Raw genomic sequence first — 18,242 nt, forward strand, 5'->3', positions numbered from 1 at the left:
TGCATAAGCGCACCAACGTGCCCTACCGTCCCTGTCCTATTGTTTCTCTTATTCTTTTATTTTTCTTATATGTACCCATTTCATGTATTCACAACTATGTATACACTTATACTTATTATCTTGTAAACAATTGGCAAATCAAATCAAATAAATAAATAAATAAATAAATAAAACAATACACAATTACGAAAGGAAGCTAATAGCATTATAGAATAATCCCAATGGGTTATCCCTTAATAATCCCAATGTTTAATTCTGGACCTGAACAATGAAGACTTGTATTTATCTTCATATCATCCTTATGATATCCTTCATGTTTTTAGAATAGGAAGGTGAAAAAAATATTCATTTATAAAAATTTTGTACCTCCCAAATTCTAATGATCCTGGGCACCTCAAAAGAACTAAAACAAGAAAAATAAAATTAACAAGAAAAAATAATAATCTTTGCTCCTAAAATCTAGGAAACGGCAATATACAATATTTCAAGGAATGAAACCCTTTAAAAGATGTATTTTATATTTTTTTAACCTAGAAGCATGCCATATATGCATTGAATTTTCCCCTGAAATGTAACAGTGGTAGAAAAAAAGTTTGTAAATATAACAGAAGCAGATTTTAAAAAGGGTATACATGCAAATGAATTTCATAATGTGTCACATTTAAGCATATGTATGAGATATTGAAAAGATACTTAGTTTTTTTTTTTAGAAATCTGTCTAAATGTCAGCTAGAAATGTGTACATGGTTATGCTCTACAGTCTTCCATTCATGTTTAAGGAAATACATGAATAGGCCTATTAAGAAAGTATGCACAACTTTTTGAATTGTTTAAATACGTGTACACATGCACACACACACACACACACACACACACATAGAGATGCTACTTAAGTTTGACCAATCTTCCTAAAATCTTGTAAACCAGAGGCCACTTCATATAAATTATGAACCATATGTTCAAATGTAGCTTTGATGCTATACAACAAATTCATCCAGGAAAATATATTGACTAATAGAAACCTTCAACTAGATGAAAGAATCCTGGTCCTTTTCTAATGAGAAAAAAAAACATAAGTCAACACAATATGTTGCATGGTTATTAAACACTAGCATAGAATTATGGCAAAATCTCCATCCATAGATTCCTACAAAAAGGAATAATAACAATAATAGAAATGCAGAATCTTTAAATCACAAAGTATTCAGAATGTGTATCAGAGAGACCTAGATTCCTGAGAGAACTGAGAAAAACACAAAGCCCACTGGGGAGAAATAGCCTTGGAAATGGTTGTGGAACTGAAACCTGTGGGAGAAACCTGTATTTTAAATGCCATGGAGTCATTTCAATAGGTAATATATTATTTTACCATACTATATTCCATTAGATCAAAGACAACTTTTTCACACTGTTATTCTGTTATATTTCCTTCTCAAGATTTTAAGAGACAAGCAAGCATTTCATCTACTGGCAGGCTTGAGTGTAAATGGTAAAAGAATTTCCTGCTACAAATTAATTCTACTTGTCATCTATCAATGTATTTTTCTTTCATTATATTGTTTTCAGTAATGCATTATTGTTTTATCCATGATTAATTTTACCCCATATCAATTAGATCTCTTCAAGATCCATTGGCATAAATGAAAATCTTTTGCTTTGCTTTATCATACCATACTGCTTCAAAAGAAGCAAGAATAATGTTTCCTGTGCAAAGTAAGCAGTTAGTGGAAGTGAAATGTGTTTATTATATCTATATTTGATGTTTTAAACATTAATAATATTAGATGTCTAACTTATTTCACAGTAAAATGAAACAAATGAAGTTCACAGTTCTGAGAATTAGAGAAGAAAAAATGACTGAAGGTGAAACCAAATGAATACTATTATAAGCAATATCCAAACCAAATGAGTGTTGGGGCAAAACTGTTTTAAATTTGGTTGACATTTTTTCAGGGATTTTTAATTTAATTTAATTTTTTAGTATTTTAAAGCTGTCTATACCTTGTACCCACCTCCCTATAGAGTCTTCTCTCTTTTATACTCCATTCTGCCCACCAGTATTCTTTCCCAGCATTTTAGTAATTAAACAAAATATTCCACTTGCTGAAATATCTTAGGTTGAACATCAGTGAAAAAATTTCCTGACTGAAGTCTTGTCAAAGAGATGCTCTCTATAAAAGATGTGCTATAAATCCTGCATTGAGAAAAGAACTGAATAGAGGTGACTTCTATGGTCATTTTTAACTTTAAGTTTCTGTAACTATATAAACATTGTGCTTGTGATGATAAACAAGGTTAAAAATCTCTGTTTGGAATATCCTTGTAGAAGAACTCTTTTCTCTTTATTCCAAACAGAGATTTATAAATTCTTGCAGAAATGTCTTATAGTAAATTTAAGTTAAAAAAAAATGCTGATGAAAACACACAAGTCATAATGTATGTATTGATAAAGGAGATTGGACGTACATTAGGGGCAAAGTCATTAATGATAAAAAAAACTTAATCTTCTCATAGGAACATTTAAAAAGTTCCCTTAACAGACTTCTTTTTAATTATATAGGTCCAACGCTGTCTAGATTGTAGCATAACTGTATTTTTATATAAAGCAATAGTCTCTTTTGCATTTCTTAATTAAAAAGTGGGTTTCTAGGCCAAATTATATACATGATTCAAATGATACCAAAGAATATTGTGATGCTGAATCTGATAATGCCTAAGGTAAGATTTTAATTTGAAATATTTTGATTCAAAGGAAAATCTTTATCAATAGACAAAACTCTCCTGTTATGAATGGGAAAAGCATCTTAAAAATTCTGGTCATGAAAATAGTATGGAGGAATGAATGAAGACAGTGTTGAAATGCAGAATAGTAACAATATTTAGTCTGAGAAACTGAGGATCTAAAATAATAGTATACAATGGTAATACATGGGGAGAAGAATTGCCACCATGAACAAATAATAAAAACATATTGACCGGAGCCATAATTATGTACATATGTGATAAGATAATAAATGTACTTTTCTCTCTCTCCATATCCAGTGTAACATCATGTTCTTATCTGAAATTGGGAATCAAACATCTGTTACAGAATTCATACTACTGGGATTTTTAAATATTACACATGGAAAGAACTTCTTCACCATCCTTTTCCTTACTATGTATATTATCTGCATTTCAGGGAATTCATTCATAATTACTGTAACTGTGCTAAATCGATCTCTTCACACACCAATGTACTTTTTCCTTGGCAATCTTTCTTTCTTGGATATTTGTTATATCTCTGTGACTGTACCAAAAATGTTAGCAAGCCTTTGGCTGCAGTGTCCCATCATTTCCTTGGCAGATTGTATAGCACAGCTTTATTTCCTTGTTGCCTTAATGAGCACTGAAGGATTCCTACTTGCCTTCATGGCTCTTGACCGCTATTTTGCTATATGCTGCCCTTTGGTTTATACCAGACTCATGACTAAATACACCTGTCTCCAGCTAGCTACCATATCTTGGGTTTGTGGTTTTCTAAATTCTTCTCTACATACAACACTCACATTCCGTTTGTCATTCTGCCAGTCTAATAGGATTAGTCACTTTTTCTGTGACATCCCTCCATTATTGAGTATCTCATGCTCTGACATATTGTTGAATAAAGTTGCTATTTTCACAATAGGCATATTTATAGGTCTTAGCCCTTTCATTTTTACATTGGTCTCTTATACATTCATCCTTCATGCTATTATGAGCAACGATCACAAAGGACAGCATCACAAAGCCATTTCTACTTGTGCATCTCACATTCTAGTTGTGATTCTGTTTTATGGTTCTGCTATCTTCACATATTTCAATCCCACATCTACTCATTCATTTGAAAAATATCAGCTTGTAGGGGTTTTATATAATATTTTGACCCCAACACTCAATCCCATAATCTACAGTTTACGGAACAAGGAAGTGAAACTGGCTCTGAAGAAATTGATGCATCTGAGAAAACTGGTCCATGAAGTTAGAATCCAATTCAATTGACTTAAATCAGCTTTATTCAACTGGAACAGTATAGGGAAGAAGATGAACAAAAGAAATCTTGTATAAAAGATGTTCTCAACCAACATGTGGCACATGAGACAAGTCATGCTGCATGTCCTCTTTCTCTCTCTCTCTCTCTCTCTCTCTCTCTCTCTTTCTTTCTTCAGCTTTGCACTCATCCAAAGCCTTTAATTTTTTTCCAGCTACAATTTTCTGCTTTATAACATACTGCTGATAATCGCCAAAAGAAAGTTATATTTAATTAAATTTGTTCAATAGTTCCTAAATGATATGAATGCCAGAAAGAATTGTTGTGCTTGAAAAACATGATAAATTTGGAATATTAGTAAGTCTAGCAAGTAATTAACAATGATAATAATATAAATATACATTGTGGATTTACAGTATGAGGATTAATTTTAAATTAGAAGGGAAAGACTGCAGAGATCATGCACAAGAGATTTGTACTAACCGACACACTGTATGTATGTAATTGAAAGATGGTTTTATGTTTATGTTTTGTTTATGTCTGTGTAAAAAAAAAAACTTTTCAAAAAAAGAAAGAAAAACATGATAAATCTTTCAAATTTTATTGATATTTGTCCTCTTTGTTTTTCCTGAATTGTAATTTAGGAAACAAATTGATAGCACACATCTTCTTAAATGTTCATATTATATTGTTTGATATTACTGTTGTTAATTAACTTTAGTATATGAGCTATTTCATTTTCTTTTGTTTTGTTTGGGGAAAATGCATTCTAATAAATAGAAATATTGAATACTTGCTATTTTAATATTGTTTCTGATGTTCATCTCTTACAACTACATCATAAAATAAATTCAAAGAAAATTTATGAAGAGATGTTACAGCTCAACACAATGCATTTAGGATAAAAGTTTATATTTTAAAATATAACATAGAAAACTCTTACTTTGTTTCAAGTCGTTTTACTTGGTTACATCATTTCCCATTGTTCATTCTTAGACAAGTTCCTAAATGAAATGTATTAATGTTATTGAGTCTCATCCTATGTCAGTTGGACATTATTGACTTCATATTTTCAAGAAATTAAACAAAATTGCTGAATATGGTTATTGTAAATATAAAGATGGGACTTGTACAGGGACTTGATTGAATAGTTAATGGAAGTAAAGATCTCTACATAAATCTTTAAGATAGTTCAATTTTTAAGAAACAAAACACTCTTATGGAAAGAAGAAAAAGGTTAAAAAAAGAACAATATCTGAGGTATCTACCATTTCATATTGAAACAATATAAGTTATAACAACTTTTATCTTAAATGTGCAGAAGGAACTCCTATGATCAATCATTTACAAATCCAAATTAAACTTCCCAATCCAAACATCAAATCTGAGAAATAATATTGCTTACCCTTATTCCTACCATTTAAAAAAAGGTCAACAAACAAGATAGAGTGATTCTAAATTTTCAGATCCACTGAGCAATTTATTTTGACAGATATACAAATAATTTTATCAGGACAATATTATAGATGTTTGAGTTGTGCTACATGCTGAGCCACATAGCCTTCCTTTTCGCAAGCCCTGTAAATATTTTAAAAATCTAGCACATCAGAATAATGTTTTTAATCATGTTTGAATCCTCTATAAATAATAACCACAGATATTATACAAGGGCAAATAAGAATCAAATATTTTTATTACATATATTAAAATTGCCATTCCATCCCACATTTGGATTTTTGTAATCAAAACATCTTGCTAGACTTTTTTACATTATAATATATAATAAATATAGAATATAGTTCTGCATCATACATTTTACACAACTGAAGTTTCACTTGATTAACAACCTGGAAAAAGTTAAGAAATAATTATTAAAATAAGAAAAAAGTTAAATGTAGTGAATATATATCACATAGTATATTTAGGGACTGGATATTTGTTATACCTACAGATTTGCTCTATTGTCTCCATATGTGCCACCTGTCATTTAAAAGAATATTTAAAACATGTATAAAATATTGAAAACATGTTGTTATGATATGTACAGAATAACCTTTGAGTAACAAGGATATGCACATGGAAAAGTTTATGAGAGTAGTTATGAATAAATTATTCAGCCACACACGGATACACTAAATTGAGTTAAAGTTTACTTTAAGAAATAGCACAGTCTGGGAGGATGGAGCTGACGTCGCGATGGTTGGATGGATATCTCAGCTGCTGGTCAGTCCCCACGGACCTAAACCATACTGTAGAGACAGTGATTGACAAGGGCACGTCCTGTTGATCCCAGGGACATCTGAAAGTCCCTGGTTGATCCAGGGAAAGCCCTTTTTGCTGGCAGCGGAGAGGCAGCCTTCCAAGCTGCTGAAGCTGGGACAGCTCCGGAATGGAAGAGACTGGAAGAAAGTGTGTCAGTTTGGTGAGATGAACTTTTACTTATTATTTATTGGAGAGAACACCCTGGAAAAATTAAAGTGGACTAAAAGTGAAGAGAAAAGAGTTTAAGTGGAGTGATTAATTGTCAAAGTAAAACTTTTTTTTTCTTTTTTCCCTTTTTACTGGAATTTTGAACTTGGCAAAGCTGTTTAACTTTAAGCTGGACTGGTACTTTTTAATCTTTTTATTTCTGTTTGTATTTCTTTCTCCTTTTTTTAACAATCCTTTTGAAAATTCTTTTTTGATTAAGACTCTTCTGCTTGATTTAAGGTTTATTTTTCTCCCTTTAAAAAAAAAGTGGGGGGGGGAGAGATTTTACTTTTTTTCTTTTAGTTCCTGGCTGTAGATTGAGGAGGGGGAAGTGAAAGTGAAGGAAAGTAAGTAGCACTGCCTCCCAGAGGCTTGGATACATTGTTTCTTCTTTTCTTTCACTAGTTTGTGTTACAGTCAAGGACTCTGAGCTGTGTAATGGAAAAGACAGAGATGAGCCTGGCAGTTTGTTTATTCAGGTGCTCATTTGTGAACAGATAGCTGGAGTCTGGAGTTGAAGTTGAAAGAAAAAAGATTGAAGTGTCCTTGAAAAACTCTGAGCTGATTTATCAAAGAGCCTTGGATATTTGGTGGGAGAGGCTTGTTTTATATTAGAATTGCTTTTTATCTTTTGCCTCCCTTTCTACCCCCCTCCCCCAGTAGTTGGGATTTTTTTCTCTTTAATTGGATTTTGACTTTTTAAACAAGGAACCAGAATGTAAATCTTTTATTTTTGTTTTCTTTTTGTTTATTAAGGGGAACATATAGAATATTTCTCTTTCTCTTTTTTCCCTTTTTAATCTTTGATTTTTTACTTTTTACATTTACCATTGTAACTAACTGGATTAAGGTGTACAAGTGCCTGAAGATTTTCTTTTTTTCCTTTTTTCCTTTGGAGTGGCAACTGTTTGCCTTCATCTTTTTTTTTCCTTCCCCCCCTTTTTTTCCTCTCTCTCTTTCTTTACAGATAAGCATTGTAAGATGAGTAGAAAGACAACAGCTCCAGCTTCTTTGAAACCAACCCCCTCACCATCTGGAGGACAATGATCTATACAGACAATATTACAACAGGAAAAAGAGAAAGAGAAGGAAGTGACATTACAGATGATTATGCAAAGAATCCAGAAGATTGAGCAAAAAATTGAAAAGACAGATGAGAAAGTGGAAAATATTCAACAGATGATAATGAAATATGAAGACTGATTTTAAAAAATTGAAGAAGAAGATATACAAAGAGATAGGAAAATTGGAGATATTGATATTCGATTGAGTGATGTTGAGAAGGGCAGATGTGAACCATTAGGATGGGAAATAGATAAATCAGAATTTTATCTAAGATTTCAAAATATAGAAGAAGGAAAAGGTGAAAACCTTGCTGAAATAATGGCAGAAATATTGGCAGAAGCACTGGAAATAACTAAAGAAAAGATGATGGATGGGATGGATGAAGTGTTTCGTGTCTATACAAGATATGCAACAAGGAATAGACTACCAAGAGAAGTTCACATTAGATTTACTAAGAAGTTTATTAAGACACAGATACTTCAGGTGGTGAGAGAGAAAACACTAAAATATAAAGACAAAGAAATTGTGGTGCTGAAACAGATACCAAGAAGAGTAAGAGAGATGAGAAGAGAATATTTATTCCTGACTAAAGAGTTACTTAAAAGAGGAGTAAACTACAGATGGTTGATGCCAGAAGGCCTCTTGTTCACTTGGCAGGAACAAAGACACAGAATTGACACAGTTGAAAAAGCTGAGTTATTCTACTTAGAATACTTTAGACGAAAGGAGGAAGAAGAAAGAAAGGAAGAGGCACTAATTGAATTTCAAGAGGAGTGTATAGCAGTAATTGAAAAAGAAGAAGAAGAAGGTGCAACAGGCGGTGAACCCAGAGAACAACGAGAATTGAGATCTACTAGAGCAATAAAACCCTCTTATAAAGCTTAACATGGATGAAAGAAAATTTATTTCAATTAACATAAATGGACTTAATTTGGCTACTAAAAGAAGGAAAGTATTTCACAAATTAGAAAAATTAAAATTTGACATAATCTGCTTACAAGAGGTACATATTAAAAAACAACATGAATATATACTAAAACAAGGGAAAGTAGGGAAATTATTTACATCGCTGGCACAAAAAAAGAGGTGTGGTATTATATATTAACGAAACAATTTTGGGAGTTTCCGGTTTGTCGGCTTTGCGAGCGGCAGGGATTTGCGAAGCTGCGCGATCCCTGCCGCGCTAGCCGTGTTTGGGGCTCTGACCCAGACGGGTACAGAGCTAGGCTGCCCTGCAGGGGCAGCTGAAGAGTAGGGGATCCGGAGAAGGGTTTGGGGTGTTGCAGACCCCTCCTTGGCGGTAGAACCCCCTTTCCCAGAGCAGTGCAGCGGCGGTCCGTAATGGCCGCCACAAAGAAGCTGGCAGCCGGGTAAGAATGTGCAGGAGGAAGTGGAGAAAGTGCTTGAGAAGAGAAAGTCTTTCTTGGTTCCTAGGACTCTAAGACATATTTAACAAAATTCCTGAAAAGTATGACTTTCTGAATGATACCTTCTAGAAGAAGAAAAAAGCGGCAGTTTAATGGTGCTGAAAGGATAGCTTACCCTCTTTTTTTACGGAATAAAAAGTGAACATTAAGAAACCTATTTTTTTTAGGTGAAAACTGGCTCTAAGCGATGAGTGGGAAAAGAGAGGACTAAAAAAAAAATATTTGTATGCTAAGACCTTGTTGGAGGAGATGCCTTAAGGATTGAAAGACTAAAATATATTGCAATAAGATTTTAAGAAACAGATTTGGACTTTCTTTTTCTCTAATTGATACTACCCCAGGAGGAGAGAGTGGGAACTCTGTCTTGGTTTGGACTGACTGAGAACTTTGGGATTGTCTTATTTTTCCTTTGGAATATTCTGGCTGTTGTAAGAGAAAAGAAAAGAAAAGATTTAATAATGGCTTCTTCTATCGAGGAACTGAGAAAAGATTATGAGCAAGCAAAGCAAAATGGTAAAGCTGGTTTGAAAGAAGCCTTCCTTTTTTTTAGAAATGGCGCTTATTAACTATCAACAAACCTTGCAACAGATGAAGACAGCAGAAGAAGAACAAAGAGAGGAAGCCATCTTTAATAAATCTCAGAACTCGACCAAGAGGGAAGGAAGAGGAAAAAGAAGAGAAATAAAGGACTTAAGATTTAAAAAACATTTAAGAAAGGGAAAAACAAGGTGCAAAATCAATATAAGGATGGTAAACAAAAGGGAAGAGGAATACGACAGAGAAGGGAAGCCAGTAAGGCAGAGGCTAGAAGAAGGGGGGCTAGAAAGGTTTGTTGGGGGAAGAAAGAAAGGGAAAAGGTGGAGAAAAGCTACAAAGTTTTGAAATTAAATGAGAAAAAAGAAAAAATTTTTAGGGATAAAGGATAAGTATAATTTCTTCAAAGAGATTTTGCAAGGTACATAAGATGATATTGTAGTATTGTATCAGAAATAGAAAATTTAAATGGCTTGAGAGTTGATAAGAGATTAAAATGTTGGAATGTTAATAATGATTGGTTTGAAAATATAATATGAGGGGAGATTTAGAATATTAAACTTTAATTAAAGAGTTTATTAAGATTATGGTATTGATGTTATTATAAAACTTTCATTATAGTATTTTGTTTTTAATATTTAAATCTATTGTTTAACTATGTATTTAATTGTTTTAGATGTATTATTCAGTTAGAATGTACCAAGCAAAATCGGATTGGGTATTTTAAAGATTAATTTGATTAATTTAGTGGGGAGATAGAAAGGCATCATACTCTGATTAGTGATTTCAGGAGAAATTTCTTTCTTTTTAAAAGGAATGAGACAAAGGTACAATAGAGAATGGACAAAAGATATAAATATAATGACTCAAATTAAGATGATTAATTAAGATAGAATTAAGAAGAGTGAAATATGTGGAGAAGTTAATATAGAAGACTTAGAATGGTAAATAAAATAAGTAATGATCTGTAAGATGAGCCTGAATATAATTGAAGTCCATGAAAAGAGAGATACCTGGGTCCAAGTTACTTTCCAAAAAGATTTTTTTTATGTTTTGTGTGTTGTGTGTATATGTTGTTTTTTTTGGGGGGAGAATTAATAAAACCTTGTAGAAATATAGAATGAGAATAATGGTAACTAAGTCAGAAAGAAATAGATGAAATAATAATAATAAAATTGAATAAGAGTAAAGAGAAATAAAGGGAAATTGGATAAGAGGTTTTTGTATGTTTATATGGAAATGGTTTAAAATAGAATTATAGTTTATCTGACTTGTTAAATTTATAATGGAAAAAGGTTTAAACATGTAATGGATAATGATGACTTGTGTGTTTTGAAAATTAATAAAACTTGTTCTAAAAAAAAAAAGAAAAGAAACAATTTTGGCAGAACTAATCTACACAGATGATAATGGAAAGATTCTGATGGTGGAAATAACAGATAACAGTGTTAAAACACTTCTAATTGCAATTTATTCCCCGAATGATAAACAAGAAGAATTCTACAGAAAATTATATATGAAAATAATTGAATTGGACTATGTTAATATTTGTATGATGGGAGATTTTAATGGAATAATTAATGACCGGTTAGATTATAAAACAACAAAGAAAGTTAGAAAGATACTACCAAAATCCTTCCTTTGAATAATAGAAGAATTTAATTTAAAAGATGCATGGAGAGAGAAATGCGGAAAGTAAACAATATACTTTTTATTCAAACAGGCATACATCCTGGTCTAGAATAGATATAATATGGATGTCAGCAGAATTATTGACTAATGTACAACAGATTGAAATAGAAACAAGCACTTGGGCAGATCATAATCCATTGTCAGTTATTTGGAAAGGATACAAGAGGAGATCTAGATGGATTTTAAATAATATGATATTAAAAGAAAAAGACTTTAAACAGAAAATAGAGAAAGAACTTGTTTTCTTCTTCAAAGAAAATAGAAAAGAGGATACATCTTTACAGAATCTCTGGGACATGATGAAGGCCTACACAAGAGGCTTGATAATAGATTATACTAGGAGAAGAAACATAAAACAGAAAAAGACATTTAAGACATTAGAGGATAAGTATAAAAGATTGGAAAAAGATTTACAGAAGTCCCCACAAAAAAAGATATTAAAAATAAAATGGATATAATTAAACATAAAATGGGACTAATGGAAAAAGAGGAATTAGCACAAAAAATTAAAAGTGCAAAACAGAATTACTTTGAAGATGCAAACAAACCAGGCAGATGGCTAGCTTGTAAACTGAGAAAGGAAAGAGAAGCAAGAAGGATTAGTCAATTAATAAATAAAGAAGTACAGGTTTGCTATGGAAACATATAGACTTTAAACCAGAGATCTTTTTATTGGGAGTCATACTGGACATATACAATAAAGAATTGAAATATTTGATTGTAAATCTTTTAACAGTGGCTAGAATTGTATTTGCGAAGAACTGGAAAAATGACAAAATACCTATGCAGGAGGAAGTTATTAAAAAAAATTATGGACTGTTCTGAAATGAGTAAACTGACATTTCAAATTAGAGAACAAGAAGACAAGCAATTTTATATGATATGGGGTTTGTTCTATCTTGCTATTTAGAATTTTATTGCATTTCAAAAACAATACACAAACATACAAAACATAAAACATAAAAAACATAAAACATCTTTTCTGAAAGCTGCTTGATCCCGGGTTAAAACTCTTCGCACAGACACAAATTCAAAAATCATATTTACTTTATATATCATTCCATATCTTATTACCATTTTCAATTTTCTATATAGCTTCTTCCCTCTTTTATCTTTCTTATTTTTATTTTATTTATCTTATCTCAATTCAATTCATAAAACTTATCATTCTTTGTTCTATTTCCAGCTATCCATTCATCTTTTCTCTTTAAATATACTTCTCCTGTACACTGATTGGAGTGACGCCATTGACTCTTTCCCCTAACTTAATAATACTTAATATAACACTTAGTTTATATTGGGATTCTGTTTAGTACATTCTAAAATTACACAATAAATTTTATGAGAAAAACAAAAAACAAAACAAAAGCATATAAAACCACTATCAATACCATTAAAAAGCTAATCATATATATTGATACTCATTTATATCTTAAACATTTTACTCTAAATACACATATAAAAACACAATCTTATGTACCTTCCAGAATCCCTTTTTCAATTAGATTTACCCATTGTCTCTAAATAAGTTTTGTTTCTTTAAATCTTGCTTCCCACCATTAAGGCTTCTCATCCCCCCCTTTTTCTCTTGTTTATTTTTCTCCTTGCCCTTTTTACCCCTTTGTCTCTCCTCCTCCCTTTTCTTCTTCTGCTTACCCCCTTTCTGTTGTTTTCTAACCTTGTATCCACCTTTCATCTCATTTTTCTCTTTTTTGATTGTTTTTTCAAACCTTAAAATCCCCTTTTTCTTTTCCTCTTTCTCTTCCTCCCCAAAAGGAACCCATTGTTCATCAAAGATGGCTTCTTCTTCTTCTTTGTCCCAGTCATCCTGCTGTGTAGTCAATTTTTCATAAGTGCATACCGCCATTTCTAGAAATTGAAAAAGAGTGCCCAAAGTATCTTTTCCATCTTGTTCTTCTTTTTTATATTTTTTATATTCAATTTTTAGTTCATCCACAAGCAATGCCATTGTGAAGAGAAAAACTTTTTCCAAAACAACCACCCAAGTATTTTTAATCAAGAATAATTCCAAAAAGTTCCAAAGTCACCAAAGAATCCAAATAAACTATTTCTTATAATACTTTTTTCTTTCTTGTATTTCTCTTTCTGGGGTTACTGTTTAATCAAAAAGTTCCAATTAAGATATATCTTTCTTTAAAGTTCTAGGCAATCTCCTCCTTTTTCAAATTCTGCTCCAATTTATTTTTTTTCCCTCTCCCTACCCACTTACAACAACAATTTTCCTTTAATTGTTCAGAAATCCATACCTCCAATACAGGTTTTCCGATTTCTTAAGTTGTTAAATCCAATGTCCAGGAATCCTTTATCCCTTGGCTTTATATGGGGTGGGAGAGTGAAGAAAAAAAAACTTTCCTTGACAGCTTTCTCCCGCTTTCCAATCTTCTTAGGGATACAATGTATCTTTCAGGCAATTCAAGCAATTCAGTTTCCAGGGTATTTAAAAGTTGTTATTCTCCTGGCTCAGCCAGCACTTTCACTTCTCCTGTTTCTTCTTTCTCCTTCTTCCTCCAGCACAATCTTATCCAGCTGCCGGCTTCTTTGTGGCGGCCATTGCTGACCGCCACTCCACCGCCTTGAGAAAAGGAGGTTATGCCAGGTGGGGAGGGGGTCTGCGATACCCCCAAACCCCTCTCCGGATCCTCCCTATCTTTGGCTGCCTCTACGGAGCAGCCTAATCCTCCAGACCCGTCAGGATCGGAGGCACCAAGACGGCTAGCACAACAGGGATCGCGCAGGATCACGAATCCCCGCCGCCACCAAAGACTGGAAAACCGGAAGTCTCGGGGTTGGATAAAAAGACATGGTAAGGTAACAGAATAGAAAATTTTGTTATAGAAGTTTAATAGACTGATACAAAATATAATGTAGACATATATAACCATTGGATGACAGCATAATATAATATTGATGGAAGAAATAGAAGGATAATTAATAATTGACAAATAGATAAGCATATGTTAGTTTGATAATATGTATATATATATATATATATATATATATATATATATATATATATATATGGTATTCGGCTTGGTTGGGTATTTTCCCACGTCATTGTAGTTGTTCTTTTAAAGTTGTAGCAACGTTTCAGCAGAATCTCATCTGCCATCATCAGGCTTCTGTATTGTGTCCGTCTGTGGGTCAGACTTTTACAGTGGTTTCAGATTTAAATTTGGGGCAGCCTATTGCTGTGCCAGAATGGTTTTTCTTCATCCTGATTGGTTGGGAGTCTTGGTCTGTGTTTATTGGTCTCGGAGTTTGCTGTGTTCTGCTTGATTGGTGTCTCTAATATCTTCTGTCTGTTTTTTGGCTCTTTTTGTATCTTGATTGCTGCCAGCCAATCAAGATACAAAAAGACCAAAAACAGAAAGATATTAGAGACACCAATCAAGCAGAACACAGCAAACTCCGAGACCAATAAACACAGACCAAGACTCCCAACCAATCAGGATGAAAAAACCATTCTGGCACAGCAATAGGCTGCCCCAAATTTAAATCTGAAACCACTGTAAAAGTCTGACCCACAGACGACACAATACAGAAGCCTGATGATGGCAGATGAGATTCTGCTGAAACGTTACTACAACTTTAAAGAACAACTACAATGACGGGAAAATACCGAACCAAGCTGAGCTACCATACATGTAAGCATGAAAACTTAAGAAAACACACACACACACACACACACACACACACACACACACACACACACACATATATATATATATATATATATATATATATATATATATATATATATATATATATATATATATATATCATAAACGTTCCAGATCATATACATTTAACAGTCCAAAGAATATCCAATTACAAAGTCTTCTTACTGGTTGCCTTTGTCATTTACAGTAAACAAAGATATCAAAGTATAAGCACAGCATAACTACAACATAGAACCTTAGATAGCAACAGAATGTCAGAGAGAGAATGTCAGAGAGAACAAGCTATGATCTCTAGCTCCCTCTTATGGTAGTTTGCAATATAATCAACTAATCGGAATATAGTATAAATCAATACAGTGATTTTTGTCTTAAAGCTACAAACATACATTGTTGGTTTATATATTGCCGACCCAACTAATTGGTGTACAGATTCCTAACACATGCTTAGAGATTTTTTTTTTTTTGGGGGGGGGGAGGAAGCCTACATGTGTCATGCTTTTGCTCTACATACTTTCGTAGACTTTTCATGTTAAGAGAAATACATATATAGACCCATTAAGAAAGCATACTACAACTTTTCAAACTATTTAAATACACATACACACACAAATAGCTTGGCATGGTACTTAGGTTTGACCCATTTTCACAAAATATACTAGATAACAAATCTTTAACTGGGTAAAAAGAATCCTAGTACTTTTTAATAAAAAAAATATAATCCCAGCCCAATCTGTTACATTGGCACTAAATACATAGAATTATGCATATAATTATGGGTAGATCCTATACACCTCCATTCATAGTTTTCATGATCAAGTTGTAAGTAAGAATTCAAGACATAGAAATTGTAATTTGTGAGGAACAGTTTTTGGATGCTCAATAGGAAGACTTGAAAATAAGATTTTTACAGAAACAAAACAAAACTGCAGAATCTTCAAGTGTCAAAGTATTCATAACATGTATTGGAGAGATCCGAGTGAACTAAGAAAAAACACAAAGCCTTTGGAGAGGAGCAGATCTTGGAGATAATTGTGGGATTAAAACCTATGGGAGAAACTCTTGTTTTAAATTCCCTAGGTGCTGGTAGGATATATTTCACCAAAATTGTATTCTACTAGATCAAATACAACTTTCTTATGCTCTTATTCTTTCTCATGTAGTTATTCTTCCTTCTCAAGATTTTTGTGAGACAAGCAAGCATTTCATCTACTGGCAGGCTTGAGTTTAAATGATAAAAATATTTCCTGCTAATTAATTCTGCTTGCTATGTATAGATGTATTTTTCTTTCATTGTATTGTTTCAGTAATGTATTGCTCCTTTATCCCTGATAAATTTTACCCTTCAGTAATTAGATCTCCTCAAACACCCATTGGCATAAATGAAAATATTTTGTTTTGCTTTATCACAGCATATTGCTTCAAAAGAAGCAAGAGTAATGTTTCTTGTGCAAAGTAAGTGCTTAGTGGAAATGAAATGTGTTTATTATATCTACATTTGATGTTTTAAACAGAAAATAATATTAGATGTCTAACTTATTTCACAATAAAATGAAAGAAATACAGTACATAGTTCTGAGTATTAGGGAATAAAAAAATGACTTAAGAAGCAATCAAATGAATACAATTATAACATGGGGTGGGCAGCTGAGAGCTCGCAGAGGCTCAGGCAATCCCCTACCTAAGACTCTGCGGGGTTCAGCAAGCCCTCAAATCCCACTCCTGGCTGGTCCTGCTGGGCTCCACCCCACCCAACCTTATAGATAGTCTTTGCCAGCTGCGGTTGCCTTCATGTCATCTCAGGAAGTAGGAGAGTGGGGAGGAGGAGGGGGCGCCATTAGCAGATACAGGAAGGGAAGAGCTCCTCTCAGTATGGCTCTCCTGCACAGCTGGCTACTCATCTCACTGTGCAATGGTGGCAGTAGGAGGATCACCATCACCACCGCCACCATGATCCTGGCCCAGGACAGGAGGGTATTTCGCTTGTGTGTGTGCACACATGTGCAAGAAAGAGATGAGAGCGAGAAAAGGCTTGTGGCTTTCTTAATGCTTGTCTTCATGCTGTATTCACATTCTGTCTATCCTTCAGCCGGTCAAATGGAATTAGTCACTTTTTCTGTGACATTCCTCCATTGCTAAGTATCTCATGTTCTGACATATCAGTTAATGAACTTGCACTGCTCACTTTGGGTGTTTTCATAGGGCTTAGCCCTTTCTTCTTTACATTAGTTTCTTATGCTTTCATCCTTCATGCCATTTTGAGTAATAACAGAAAAGACATCTTCACAAAACCATTTCTACTTGCGCATCACACCTCACCATTGTGATTCTCTTCTATGGTTCCAGCATTTTTACATATATTCGTCCTATTTCAAGCTACTCATTGGAAAAAGACCAACTTGTGGGAATTCTATATAGCATCTTAACACCAACTCTCAACCCAATCATCTATAGCCTACGGAACAAGGAAGTGAAAATGTCAGTGAGGAAATTGATAGGTGTGAAAATGTGTTTTATTATCTTTAAATAAAAGATATTTAAATATCTTTAAATAAAATGTCAGGTAATACTGTAGATGAAGTCCTGTAGCCAGTTTCATATACCATATTGTTGTAAATTTTCTGCAGAAATAAATTGATGGACATTGCACTGTAGTAAAAACAATATTATAAAAGCTTTTGGTATTTTGCCTAATTTTAAACAAGAGAGTTTACTTGTAGACTTGTAATCATTCATGATTTTTCAATATCTCTCTGTTTTGTTTTTAAGTCTGATTTGTGTCTTTATTTCTTTCTCCTCAGGGTTTTTGTTTTGCTTGTTGTTTGTTGTGGTCTTTTTGCGGGGAGAGGGGTAGGTTCCATGGCATGATAAAAATCACTTTATAAGTTATATATGCCCTTTCAGTATTTTTTCCAATAAGAGTTAAAATGATAATATTTGTATAAAATAAACATTTTGGTGGATTTTTAAAGATGTTTATTTCTTTTTGAATGTAATTGTCAGGTTTCCAACTGATGAAATCCATTTTAAAAGAAAATAACAAAGTTCATCTTCAAAAGAAATTTATTTTATTTAGGAAAACATTAAATTGGCACATTCTCCAGTAGAAGTAATTCAATGTTGCTTGATGTCATAAATCTCCACTTCAAGGGGCCCAAGCAAGGACAGCTCGTTTCCTACAGGAAGAAAAATCACCTAGCCAAAACACTCTCTTTATCTCCACTCCTCCCCCTTAGGAATGTGGCAAGCCTGAAACCCTTCCCTCATGACTGCCACAAAGAAAGTAAGGAAAAGAATATATATTAAGCCTAACTAAAATGACTACACATATGTCAATTTTGGGTTTGA

The 18,242-nt window shown here is 33.1% G+C and overlaps 1 protein-coding gene across 1 annotated transcript; it reads left to right on the plus strand.

Moving 5' to 3' along the window:
• Window positions 1–3,051: 3,051 nt before the first annotated feature.
• On the plus strand, window positions 3,052–17,668 carry LOC113424042 (olfactory receptor 5V1-like). Its single transcript, XM_026685646.1, has 3 exons — window positions 3,052–3,833; window positions 17,250–17,392; window positions 17,664–17,668. Exons 1-3 carry the CDS (start codon window positions 3,052–3,054, stop codon window positions 17,666–17,668), a joined length of 930 nt encoding a protein of 309 aa, XP_026541431.1.
• The last annotated feature ends 574 nt before the right edge of the window (window positions 17,669–18,242 follow it).

Source organism: Notechis scutatus, chromosome Z (assembly GCF_049901735.1).
Source record: "Notechis scutatus isolate UNSWTSFEM ecotype Mainland chromosome Z, rNotScu1.2, whole genome shotgun sequence".
Classification (NCBI taxonomy): Eukaryota; Metazoa; Chordata; class Lepidosauria; order Squamata; family Elapidae; genus Notechis; species Notechis scutatus.